General features: G+C 45.9%; 1 protein-coding gene across 1 annotated transcript in view; it reads right to left on the bottom strand.

Moving 5' to 3' along the window:
• Positions 1–1,125: 1,125 nt before the first annotated feature.
• The window catches only part of NTSR1 (neurotensin receptor 1), a 100,649-nt gene continuing 87,989 nt past the window's right edge, over positions 1,126–13,785 (bottom strand). The window contains exons 5-6 of the mRNA XM_019548094.1: positions 6,399–6,489; positions 1,126–3,116 (exon numbers count right to left, since the gene is read on the bottom strand). Of these exons, the coding sequence (XP_019403639.1) occupies positions 2,867–3,116; positions 6,399–6,489 (341 nt within the window). The 3' untranslated portion in view covers positions 1,126–2,866. The remainder of the gene's footprint in view (positions 3,117–6,398; positions 6,490–13,785) is intronic.

The raw sequence follows: 13,785 nt of genomic DNA, 5'->3' as shown, positions 1-13,785 counted from the left end.
TGTTCAAATTTGCTGATGACACTAAGATGTGGGGGGATGTGGGCACGCTAAATGGGAGCAATAGGCTACAACCGGACCTAGACAGGTTACAGGGGTGGGCAGACAAGAACAGGAAGGGATTCAACACCGACAAGTGCAAGGTGCTGCGCCTGGGGAGGAAGAGCCAGCACCATACCTACAGGCTGGGGAACTCCCTTCTTGTCAGCGCAGAGGCCGGAAAGGATCTTGGAGTCATCACTGATGCCAGGATGGACATAGGCCAGCAGTGTGGGGACGTGGTCAGGAAGGCCAACCACACCTTGTCGTGCATCCACAGATGCATCTCGAGCAGGTCCAGGGAGGTGATCCTCCCCCTCTATGCGGCACTGGTCAGGCCGCAGCTGGAGTACTGCGTCCAGTTCTGGGCGCCGCACTTCAGGAGGGATGTGGACAGCATGGAGAGGGTCCAGAGGAGGTCACTCGCATGGTCAGGGGGCAGCAGGGCAGGCCCTATGAGGAGAGGCGACGGGACCTGAACCTGTTCAGCCTCCACAAGAGAAGGCTGAGGGGGGATCTAGTGGCCTGTTACAAACTAGTTGGGGGGGACCAGCAGGCACTGGGGGAGTCCCTGTTCCCCCGAGCACTGCCAGGAGTGACCAGGAATAGCGGTCACAAGCTGGCAGAGGGTAAATTCAGATTAGACATCAGGAGGCGTGACTTCATGGTCAGGGCGGCTACGATCTGGGACAAACTTCCAAGCGAAGTGGTGCTGGCCCCTACCCTGGGGGGTGTTTAAGAGGAGACTGGATGAACACCTTGCTGGGGTCGTTTGACCCCAGTACTCTTTCCTGCCATGGCAGGGGGTCGGACTCAATGATCTGCTCAGGTCCCTTCAGACCTTACTAACTACGAAAAATTGATTTCTTAGGCTTATTTTCAGTTGACTAGAATGATGGGTTTCTTGGATTTGCAGTACAGGTGATATCTTTTATTAGACCAACTAGATTTTTGCAAAAAAAAAAAATTCTTTAATTGCTTTTTCCTCTAGACCAATACAGCTACACCCCAGAAACCTGACACATGGTTTCTTGGATGGGATTTTTATGAACTTGGGCCCAGGAGACAGGACATAATTGCTACGGGCAGGGGAAGTAATGGTGAGAATGACCAAGTGGCCTGGGCAGTACCATATATATCTGTGTATGGGGTCACAACATAAATTGCCCAAGCCCATGTGCATATAGGTCACTGGTATAGAAGATCTCTGATGGTAGAGACATTTCTTCAGCTAATCACCTGGGACCTCCGTTTTAGAACTAAAGATTTCTGAAGTCTTTTGTTGCATGCTAGGGTTGCCTACTCAACAACCTCAGCCTGCCTAGTCCTTTTGGATTTGCAAATCCCAAGCTATCAGATGGTATTGCATCTGGGCCCCATTATGTATCAGCCTATAATGTCTGCTTCTTTTGTGCATGAAACCAGGGGTCAATACACATTTACTCCTTGCTTCTGGAAAGAACTTTTGTGGTAAGCTCTCTTATTTCAAGTGGAGGCTTTATTACATGGAGCGGTTCGTATGTGTGCTGCTTCCTCCCCTGGAACAGGAATGACTCTTTTGCACCCTACAATTCTGCCCATTGCTTTTGTAGCCTGTTTTTGGAGTCAATAAGCTGGAAATTAATTTGTCTTGCTTCTTTTAATTGCTCAGTTGTGTGATTTGTGCTTTTATAGCTACAGCCTGGATGGCCAACAGATAAAAGAGGAAATACAAGCAATTTCCTCTTTTTCTTTAAAGAAGAAGAGAATATTAGGGCACCAACATAGGAAAATGCACAAGCCTCTTACAAGGTCTCAAGTTACCTAAGCACTGAGCTTGCCCTCTGGGGTATCAGCCATCTACTTGAAGAGCTGAAGAAGAAAAACTGGAATAAAAGTGAGAAATAAGTCAATGGACCACGACATTCATGAAGCTCACCCACCAGCAGCCATCAACCATCCTGATTCTGACCAATAGAATCAATTAATATAATTAATATAGATCAATTAATGGGATTTGGCTATTAGGCAAAAATATGATGACCTCCTCATTAGCTTTCAACTTTTGGGTATGCCTCAATTTAGGCATTCAAGACTTTGTTGATATTTTCTATTTGTGTTGCTGTAGTGCTTTAAGGACTCAACAGGGCTTGGGGCCCCCCGTGCTAGGCTATGTACACACACATTTAAAAAGATGCTTCCAGCCCCAGAAAACCTTGTCTGAACACTGTGCCCATCCTATTCTATGTAAGGCATTATCTATTCTTGTACAGGAGTCTCTCCCGAATGGTCTAATTAACCAGAATTCAAAAGTAGTTCTCTACAAAACCGCCTGGCTCCCTGAGTGCTACATTCCCTGCAAATTCAAAGTTTTCCATTCCTCTTTCTTTTAGCACCTAATAAGATGAGTACACCCACCCTCCAAAACAATCCCTTTTTATAAAAAAAACTGCTGTCTCTTCGTTCAGCCTAGTGCCACCAAGAGAAACGATCTCCTGCTCTTACACTTTAACATGGCATCTTTGCTTTGAGAAATGAGTGAACTGCAGAATGAGCTGCCAAAGCTTAGGATTCATAGGTTGAAGACATGTTTTGGCTTCCCGGATAACACAGTACCTGAACCTATGCCAGACGGAAGTTACAAAATGTATAGACATTACCCACAAGAGCCAAGGCCGATGCTTTAAAATAACCTCAACGAGACTGGCAGAGCAAAGCCTATTTGTTCCAACAAAAATTATTCGGCTAAACACATTCGTGCTATGTGGTTTAGGAGACCATGCTTTAAAGTCCCAGGGGTCTCTCTCAAGTTTTGAAACACGTTCTCCTTTCCTTTGGCTTCACTTGGGTCTCAATATGTCGTTTCCCTAGTGACTTGGCTGGAAAACGTGTGGTTGCTGGAGATACTATTGGACTTCCTGGTGAAGGTGGGTCTCTTTTTCTTCTTTCTCCAGGGCAGGCACAGGAAGGTGAGGGTGGAGATGAAGATCTGGCGGAAGTTTGCTGACACCAAGTTGTAGAGGATGGGGTTGATGGCAGAACTGACGTAGAAGAGGACGTTTGTTAGCATGTAGAAGTAGTGGTAGAAGTTAAAAAGGAACCTGATGGAACAGAACAAGGACAGAGAGAGAATCTAAGTGTCACAGGGGAAATTTAAAGGATGCATGAAGAAAACACGAGCTGTTTCAACTGTTAGTCTCGCTATCTGGGAACCGGGCAACTGCTACATGAGACCTATGATACGATGCCGCATCCTCCTTCCCGCACAAAAAGAGATATAATAGGCAGATGAAGGATACTTGCCCTCAACAAATTTCCCACCCCCATCCCTAAATAGTTAGAAGTGGGTTTAAGCCCTGAAATAGGAGGTTTGATATATTTAAGCTGTACATCTGTTTTGTAAAACAGACCTGCTGGAAATCAAAGAGCCTGCACTGGCAAGTTGCCGTCTATAATGCAAATAGTGCCTCCGCTTTTACCAGCGGAGCTGGGTCTGCTTTGCAGTGCCCATAAAAACACAATGGGGCCTCATAATATATATTGCCATCTCTTCTCTCGAGCCAGTGAGAACCATATCTGTTTGTGCAATTGTTCTCTGGGGTGGAGTGCATTTCTAATTCATGATGAGCTCCACCGGCGATTGAGGACAACAGCTGGAATTTTCAGTGGACCGTGGCTTATAGCCAAGGCGACACAAAATTCACATGCTAAAACACAAGTCATATTGGTGATGCTGAATAAAAGGCTAGGATATGGCTGCAGCTTCAAGCAGCCAAGAACACACTTCCTAGGAGAAATGAATGCCTCCTGGACAAAGCGAGCTTATTACCAACTTACGGAGAAAATGTGAAGAACTGTGGGAGTAAGTCTCCGTCCAAGCAATTCCCATCTAAATGCTCTTGAAAATCAGTCATATGATAGCTCTGGTCTAGTCAGTCCTCTGCTCAGTCAGATAACTGGCTGTGGTTTGTCCCTAATGACATGGACTGGAGTTCTGACATGCCCAGAGGAAAATCTCCACCGGTCCTCTCCATTCACAAGTGATTTTGGAGGCGCTGATTCGAGGATGCCCAACCCAAGACATTTTAAAGGGGCATGTCTCAAGTTGGGGCATCTAAACACCCCATATCTTGGATATATTTTGGTTCCAATCATCAATACCCTGATAGGGTCATTCATTACATTAAGTTTCCTTTGATAAATACCTTAAGTAGTCAAGGGTTCATAAAGGATTATTTTAAAATGCAAGTTTGTCACAGTTTTACTGGCCAATGAGGTGTTTATAATTATGGCTTATTACAGTGGTGCTCAACCTTCCAGACCCATGAGCTGTATGAGAGGTGTGGGGCCAGTCCATAGGCTGGATCCAACATGGGTGGGTGCATGGGGGTCAGTTTACGGAGTGACCCCACATGCCAGCCTAACCCTCTGAGCCAGAACCGGCCGTGCAGCAACCCCATGCATTGATCCAACCCCATGTACTGGCATGATGCAGCATTTGGGGCCATGTCATCTGCCTTGCAGGGCTCCCTACCGGTCTGGCAATTTGGCAGCAAGGAAGCAATAGCAATGGTAATTGCCAGAGCGAATTTCTGAACCCAAGGGGGACCTGCGAGCCAGATGACAAAGCCTCACAGGTCAAATGTGGCCTGAGGGCTGGAGGTTGAGAGCCACTGGCTTCTAGCCATCCATAGCGCCTGCAGTACCTATGCAGTAGCTTGAAATTGGACATTTTAGCGTGCATTTCCTAAAGGGCAAGAGCGTGCATGTGGGCAGTTTCCAGGGGGCAGCCGCCATGCAGTAAGCTCAAAAAATTATATTTGCTAACTGCTGATCAAATTCTCTGCCCCTTTTGCCTAAGCAAATCTTGTTGTTGCATATTTGATAGCTACTTCAAGCACTTTTCTTCTAGAAATGCAAACAAGAAACAACAGCTTGCTCCATGTATGCCCGGAAGTTTATTTCCATGATTAAATGCAAGATCTAGATTTTACTATGGCCGGATGTACAATGTGATTCAACGGACTGCTCTGCTGCAAATTACGATTACTTGTGCTTGATGCTCATGAAATTTTAATCAGCCTCTTAGCTAAGCTAGATTGTAACACGGTAGAAGGTTTTTGGGTGTGTTTTTAAAGCTTCCTGCAGGAAACAGAGCACTTTGCACAGAACAGAGAATGTAACATGGTAGGAGACCCACCTGAATAAAGGTCAGGTATTTCATTGTACACATCTGCCAGCTTCCGCTCCTCCATACTGGACATATATTTGCAGGAAGTTTAGATGCTTATTTGCATATGCAAAATACATACTCAGTTATATCTTTTTTTTACCATGGCCATGCAGAAAAGTCAGGCAGTCGCCAGAGCAGAGAGCCGGCAGGATGCATTTGCATGTGCTATTATGCTATTAATGTGAGCAATGGCAAGAAGTGTTCACACAAGCTAGTCATTCATTTGCAAATATAACTGCACCTAAGCTGTCTGAATACCTGCTCCCTGACCGCTGCCGGTGGACAATAATCCCTACACCTTAATTCGGGCTCTTTCACTGCCACACTTAGCAAGCAAGCTACCTCATGCTTTAATAACTGATGCCATCATTTTCTCAACAGTGTAATCTCTCCTGTCACCAGCAAAATTTAGCTTTGTAGAACTAATTGTGTGTTGACATGAGCTGTTCCATCTCATAGCTACTGATCTATATCTATGTCAGGGAGACAACTATCAGCTTAAGGGAGGTAAAGAACAACAATACAACCTCAGATTTACCAGGGACTGTCAGAGGGGAAAATCAGTCATTCTACTGGTAACAAGTGCTAATTTTGTACTTGTCACTGCAGGAGATGATCAGATGCTAGTGATGAATTTAAATGCAAAATAATGTTTCCCTCACACACATCTTTGAGACCTGGCTGTTAAAAAAACAAAGTAAAAGCAAGCTGAAGATCTATTTTGGAAAACATCTTACATTCACATTTTCCCAGACAAACTTAAGAGATGGATTTGGATGTCCTTATTGGTATAAAATATAGCTGTACCCCTTGAATGATCTTAGAAATCATAGAAAATGAGGGGTGGAAGGGACACCAGGAGGTCACATCTAGTCCAACCCCCTGCTCCAAGCAACATCATCCCAATCAAGGCTTTGTCTAGCTGGGTCTTTAAAACCTCCAAGGATGAAGACTCCACCACCTCTCCGGGTCACTTGTTCCAGTGTTTTACTACCCTCCTGGTGAGTGAGTTTTTTCTAATATCTAACCTCAACTTCGCTTGCTGCAACTTGAGACCATGGCTCCTTGTTCTGCTACCTTCATGACTTCAATGCTGCTGCTGGTGGGAATAAGATGACAATAATCTTGCCCATAAATAATAATTACTCACTCTGTCCAATGATCTGCAGGAACATAGCAAAACATGAGGCGCCGTATATGATATGGAAGCCAACAGACCACAAAGGCAATTACAACAGCACCTGCAAGATACAAGGATATCCATTGATTGTACAGTGCGCCACGTGTGTGGTGTGCTTTTCTGGGAGTAGAAAGCAAATCATTTTGTGCACTTTAATGCTGTATTACTTATTAAAAGCATAAGGATGCTCCTATTTTGCCACTGTGCAAAGCATTAACAATGCCATGGTTATCATCTGTTTGTGTCTAAAGCAAGAGTAATGGAAATAACAGAAAGGCTCTAGACTGGAGAGCCTGGGGGGAACATGTTGGAGGTAGATAAAGACAGGAATATCATGCATCTTCAAAGGGCTCCTTATATTACCTAGTTCAGATTCTGCTCGAGGAAAATCTGTGTCTGCCCTGAATTGGACAAGTATTTTAGCTAACAGGGATACTCAGCCTCAAAGAGTACCAAAGAAGTAAATGTAGCAGATTCATCATCCAGGGGCAGATGGAACAGGAATAATATTGCCTGAGTAGCCCACAGCACATACCTGCATGTAGCCATGTGTCAAGTATATAAAGCCATTGAATTACCCAGTGTTTGTGAGCAACAAATAATGATTTTAGCTGCAAGGACTGAGAATGTCTTGTTGTTCTGGGTTTGTACCGTGCCTGCTGTAAATGGGGCTGGTCCACAACTGGAACCCCAAGATAGTACTGGACTGCAAAGGGTTTTCTATCAGTGCTCATGTTTTAGCCCCAAAGGGCACCTTTGTCAGCAGGAGTTTGCAATACTTCAGTTGTCAGACATGCTACTTTCTTTGTCGAACTAGAAATACTGCCAGTCCTCCTGGTAACCTAGTTGGGACCTGTCTCAGAGGAGCAGAGCAATCCACTTTGGATGCTGATGCTTCCAGCTGTTACTGTAGTACGAATGGGGGGTTTATTGCAAATGCACACCTTGATCGGGGTGTAGGTTGGAGCCGTGTTGGTTTAAGGATATAGGTAGACAAGGTCCTTCTTCACTGAACCAGTTGCTGGCATTCCTGATAATCTTGCCCATAAATAATAATTACTCACTCTGCCATTTGCTGCCATCGCTCCTCTCAGTCTGCTTGTGTGGTCTACCCATTCCTCCTAGTCTGCGTCTGTACTTTCTAGTTGGACTGTAAGTCCTCGAGGGCAGAGACTACTTACTAGTTTGTATTTCACAGATGTACAGAAGTTTAGGGCTGAAAGGGACCTCATGAGATCATTGGGTCCAGCCCCCCTGGACAACACCTAGTCACAATGGGACCCCATTCTGGGCTGTCATATTAAATGTAATTAATAATAATCAGGTGAGGAGGGAAAAAGGAAGTGGAGGATTTTAGCCAAGACACAGAAAAGAATGACAAGTACAGCATGACATTAATACACAGTGAATGATGAAAGCTCAGCTGGTGCCTGCTCCTGTCAGTCTGGATTTGAGAATGATCAGACAAAGGACAGCTATTTTTCTTACAATAAATACTTCAACCCCGGTGTGAAATGACACGCTTCTGGCCAAATTCCAGCAGGAAATAAAGGAAACTGCAGTCCAAACATAATACAATAAAGGCCATACAGGGAATCAAAGGTAAAGGAAACAGTTACGGTAGTTCTTCATCTGAACACTGCTCTGCTGAGCGGGGTGGCTAGGCTCTTGTTGGACACGATGTGGTTCATTTGGGCCTGAAAGACAGGAAAGATCTTTATTTCAATTCCCCTTTCGACTGCTGGCTCTTCACTCCCCTCTTCCCCGGTGGACTGGTGTGCGGAGGACAGTAGTTTATGGCTCATGCAGGGCTGCAGCAGCAGGCAGACTCTTCCTGGGGGATGCAGCGCTCGAGGGGGAATTCAGAAGCAGAATATAAAAGCAAACCCCAAGAGCTCCACCTCATCTCTATCCGTACCAGGGAGAGCCTTCAATAACCCTCCCTAATGCACCTGTAGAGGGAGGGAGAAGTACTTGCATCTGCATTTTGAGGGGGAATAAAACCAGGCAAAGCACCTTACCCAAAGCTGTGCAGAAAGGACTGTCTGACCCGCTACTGGAAAGCAGGCCAGGGGTCCCAGCCCTGAGAACCAGCCCATCAACCAGCTCTCCATCTCATTTTCTGTTACAGTATAATTACAAGATTCACGGGGGAGGCCAGAGGAGTGTATGCATTTCGCCAAAGTCCAGAGGATGTGAAGACTTTACATAAAATTAACTGTTCCAAACAGGAGATTTTATCATACCTTCAACTCTTTTAGGAAATATGAACTTTCATTTCTACCCAGGAGAACTTCTACAATCTTTTCTCCTCCTATGCCTAAAGAAGGGTGTTTGGGCCCGAAAGCTTGCAATTAATAAAATTTTTCAGCAAAAATCTAGCTGGTCTAATAAAAGCTATCGCCTCTACCACGAGTCCTGGAGACTTTTTAGGCATTCTGGAAAAGTCATTTATCTATCTACATGCCAGTAATTCACATAAGTACCAATTCCCTGTCTCTGTTTCATGCTGTGCTGAGTGAAAGAAAAAAGGGTGAGGCATTTCCAGGAGCAAAGTGCAAATGCACCACCCTTCTTCTCCAGAGCTACAGCTATGTCCTTCAGCTTTGCCTTTTCTTTTTTATAGGAAAATGCCCTAGTCATATTAGTCATAATCACTCATATTTCCCAGTCCTTTGAGTTAGTACCATCCTGCCAGCAGCATTTGTGCAGGACCGGCTCTCTGACGGGCTGCCCTCTTGAGCTCAGTAAGACTCATAGTCCATAAGTGAACCACTATTAACCTGAATCCTGAACGTAAGAACTGGCATTTACTGGGTCGGACCCTAGGTTCGTCTTGCCCAGTCTCCTGTGTCACAGTGGCAGAAAGCGGATGCTGAAAGGAAGAATGAATGGGTCTGACCAGGATTTTTCCCATTTTCCTCTCTCACTTGCAGCCTCCAGCATTGAAGGACTAAGAAGTTCTGATTCAGAGGCTGTATCCCTAATTTCAGCGCTCAAGAGCTACCGATGCCCCTTTCCTCCACGAAAGCATCCGATCCCTTTTTGAATCTGGCCAGAGTGTCAGCTTCTGCCACATCACGCTTGAATTACACACGGGGTGACAAAGAACTTCTCTTTGTTAGTTGTCAACTTACTACCTACCCGCCTCGGTTTGTGACCCTAGCTCTGTGTTAGTGTCTCTAGCTTCTGCACACTTTAGAGGGGCAGATGGGAAATTCTCTGGCAAATGGTTTTTAGTGAATTCAATATGAAATGAAAAAAGGAACCTGCAATATATCCTCAGAGCTATTCGTCGCTGCATTCAGTTCAATTTATTGGAAGCCAGCCTCCCATTTCTGGTTTTTAGTGTGCACTGACACCAGTGTCCTTCAGGAAGAAGAGCCTTTGTAGGTAGGTAATGCTCCGTGAGCAGGTGGGGTTGGGCTTTGGGGCATTTGCCTCTTTGGATGGTTTGGCTGTAGCAATCAACAGAAAAATGGTCAAAAAAGAGGATCATTAGAATGATTATCATGAAGCATCACATTGCACATCCTGTAGAGATGAACGGGGGAAGTAAACTCTGTTCTCTGTAGGGTCAGCTGAACTGGGATTTTGTAATGAAAGTCACTGCAAGAGAGGCAAACATTTCAGCAGTATGTCAGTGGAGGACTCAAGGCCAGGTGTTATTCTTGGAAAACACTTTCAATCTCCAGAAACTGAAAGACTGGGAAGTGATCTACATGGTTTTTAGCTCCAAGAAGACCAATGGGCTAGTGTGATCACAGCACGGCAGCTTCTGTAGCAACAGCACCCAATGGAGTAATGCATCTGGCATTAGTTTCACTCATCCGGGTCATACCCTGAGAGCTGTCCTTACAAAGCCTGGCATGTACAATATTGCAGGTGCACCCATTTAATCCGCCTTTGAATATTTGGCCCTGGAGTAAATGTTCAAACTGGCATCCACCAGATGTTCACGTGTATGTGCATCATCTTCAATGCGGACATCACACACACGTGCCCCTGTGAATTTCAGCCGCGAAGAGCAGAACATCGGTTTTAACAACGGGGACTTAACAGTTTCTTTTAAAAGCAGTTTTAATGCTTGGCCATGTGCTGGCTTGAGACTTCTTGAACCATGCAAATCTTACATCTGGAAAGGACCAGCAGTTTCTGTGTGCATGCAATTCTGTGCTGAGATTTATGGAAGCGGGAGGGCCTATATGGCAAAATATGCATCCAAGTAAAAGAGCTGCTCAGTTCCCACAAGCGAATAATCAATTAATGCGCGATGGTAATTTCATAACATTACATGCAATCACTCTGCAATTAAAATGCGATTAGATACATAGCAAAGCATATTGGAGGCACTTAGGCTGTGATTTTAAATCCCAGCTGTGTAGCGCACTGTGCTGCATATCAGCAAAGATCCTCCACTGTGTTTTCATCCTGTGTGGCTCTGTGCAGCTGCGCTTAGGAGGCCCTGACCTGTATTTGTCACCCTTAATCCTTATGTTTCAATTTTATTATACAAAGACTCAAGAAGATTTAAGGTGACAATCCTGTCCCTTCCATCCACCCTCTGACTTCCAATGGCAAACACAGGAAGATGTCACTTTTCATCTCAAGTGCCACTAAAATGTTACCTCTCCAATTCTCTTCCAGGGAGCTGGTTCCCCTTCCTCATGTCTCACTGAGCTATGTGTTTGGTAGGGAAAGGAGCTGGAATATAACAGCAATGCCAGATGAAATAGATAGTGAAAATTACTTTTGGCTCAGGGGAGTGTCAGCCCCATGGGCCTTCACTCTTGGGTCTCTTCTCAAGGAGGCAGAGAAGGTCTCTGTCATGGCATAATTCAGCCAAGAAGCACCAACCATTAACTAAAGTTTTCAGAGAAGAATGAAGCAGTCGAGGGCATTCATGCAATGTCACTTCAGACTTGCAAGTGCGATAGCAGAGCACAGAAGAGGTGCAGAGCTATGAGGACTGATTTAATGAGCAAATGCCCTTCTCTACCTCAGGGCTGATTTCAAGGCCATTCACATGGATAAGGAGATGGAGAGACAGACGGGTAATGGAGACATATTGGGCACATCCAGATGAGCGTGCACATGTGGTATGTGCATGCACACCACACGTACTGCACAAGCAGGTGCTCCCCGCACAGCTAATTTGCAGCATTGTTGACATCAGGAGATCTGGGTGTTAAAAAGCTCAATGCCTAAAAAAAGTGGGGTGGCACACGTGTGCTGCCCAAAATTGGAGCCTGGCTGCTTGGAGCCATGCTCCAGCTGCCGGCCAGGCTCCTTGCCGTAGGATCGCCGTGGCTGCAGCCCCCAGAGGCTCCCATAACCCAAGGTAAGCGCTGGCCGCAGTCTCCCCTACCCCTACCGGGGCAATGAGCGGTGAGCCAGAGCGTGCATGCATGGGGGCTCCCTGGGGTCAAGCAGCAGTGCCGCTGCTATTTGTCCCTGGGGAAATGCACATTCCCGCTTGTAGGGATGTGCCCATTGTGGCTGGTAATTTGGCTTCTCTGCTGTGGCTGTCCCCACCGTTATCAGCGTTCCTTTAGTATTGCTTTCTGGTCCTCTCTGGCGGGTGTGACGGACCCCGACTCTATGATCATTCCTCACTTTCACCATCTTCGGGGTGCTTTGGATGCAGCCCTATGGATGGCTGCTCAGGGTATTGTTTCACCCGCTGCAGCGAAGCAGGTTTCCGGCTTTTCAGGAAAGTGAAGTTACAGAGGTGGGTCATCCCTAGCCAAACCACCCCATACAAATCCTTGCTTAACCCATTATTAAAATGACGCAATCAATTCTGCTGCACAGCTACAGGACATAGCACCCCAGCCTGCCACAGGTAAAGCAGGAAGATCATGTAAGCCAAAATCCTGCCGCTGCAAGGGTTGTTGAAGGGCGCTGGACAAATCCAAGGAAGAGAGGAAGGCAAAACCTCGCACAGCCCATGCCAGTCTGACCGGGGGTAAAATTCCTTCCTGACCCCAAATGGCGTGACCAGTCTGACCCGGTCTTCCTCCCATTTCCTACCCCAACTTGCCACCGTCATGCTTTACATTTGAAACCACAGATCTTCCTCACCTCATAAGCAAAGAAGAGTTCCTGGGACTTTTAAGCAGGTGGCTTTAAAATGTATTCCCTTATATTACCGCTTTGTACCTCTACAGCAATGTAGAGAGGCCTTAGATGGACACAGATCTGGTCCCTGTATGTTTTATTCTTCCCTACTCTTGCTAATGCCTTTGCTGGAACTCAAAGCCAATTCTTCTTCCTGATTTTGGCCAGACCAGTTTTTTTCCACTCGGTATTTTTGGGGAAGAGCAGAAATAAATGAGAATGTAGTCTGGCTCTTAATGTTTGAGCAAAGGCAGAAGCAGTTTGCATCCAGAGTCACATTTCTCAGGCATATCTCAATGAAATCTCAACCCTCAGCAACCCTGTGTCTCCAACACAGCTCAAGGAATGCGCGCACTGTCTGCTATCAAACCGCTCACACGCTGGGTGGCTTACGTCAGGGATTTACGGGAGCGCTGATTTCTGGAGACACAGTGTTTGTATATTCAAAATCCCTGGGGTTTATATGCTTATTTAGCCAATGCTGTTATCTTGAAGGAGAACAAATGTTGACGCGCTATTTGAAATGCAAGACTGTGAATAGGATTGTGCCAACGGTGGCTTGGGGAGGTGGTGACTACCAAAATAATTCCTGAAGAACAGTTTTGTGACATGTTTCAGGCAACATTTGCACAACCGAACGAATGCGTGGGCACCGCTCTAGGAGAAGTGGAGAGAAGCAGCAGGCACAGACTGCTCGTCGCTCTCTTAGAAGTCATTGGGAGCCGAGGACAGATGCTACCCTGCAGGATGTGATCTCTGAGCTGCCAGAGGAGTCAGCTAGTGGCATCAGTCTTAATTTTGGGTCCCCGAAGTGTGTGGAGCCACAGATTTCAGCTCAGTCTTCCACTTTTCAAAGTAGATGAACTGAGCTAGCTTTCTGGAGGGCTTTTAAAGATGGCCTTGGTACCCAAGTGACCAGTGCTCCTTCACCAAGGAGTCCCATTGATTTTCCTGGTAGCAGGGATGAGTTCCTGGGATTTCCTGTGGGATTACATCGCAAAATGAGACCACGTGCTCTCCCTGGTTTCCATCAGCAATGCTTCCCTTCCCTGTGCTGTTGTGTACCCTGACCTTGAGCTAAGCACTTACGTCAATTGAAAGCTTCTCATTGACTTTGGTGGACTTTGCATTAGTCCTCGTATCAATGAATTACCTGTCTGCTTGCAATCCCTGCAGTAGCTGTGTTTCAGATGGAGCGGGGGGAGAGGGGAGGACTGAATATGCAATTCATAAGGCA

The sequence above is a fragment of the Crocodylus porosus genome, unplaced genomic scaffold (assembly GCF_001723895.1).
Source record: "Crocodylus porosus isolate Cpor-Errol unplaced genomic scaffold, CroPor_comp1, whole genome shotgun sequence".
In the NCBI taxonomy this organism is placed as follows: domain Eukaryota; kingdom Metazoa; phylum Chordata; order Crocodylia; family Crocodylidae; genus Crocodylus; species Crocodylus porosus.
Note: the sequence above shows the minus strand (reverse complement) of the source record. Positions and strands in the feature narration are given on the sequence as shown.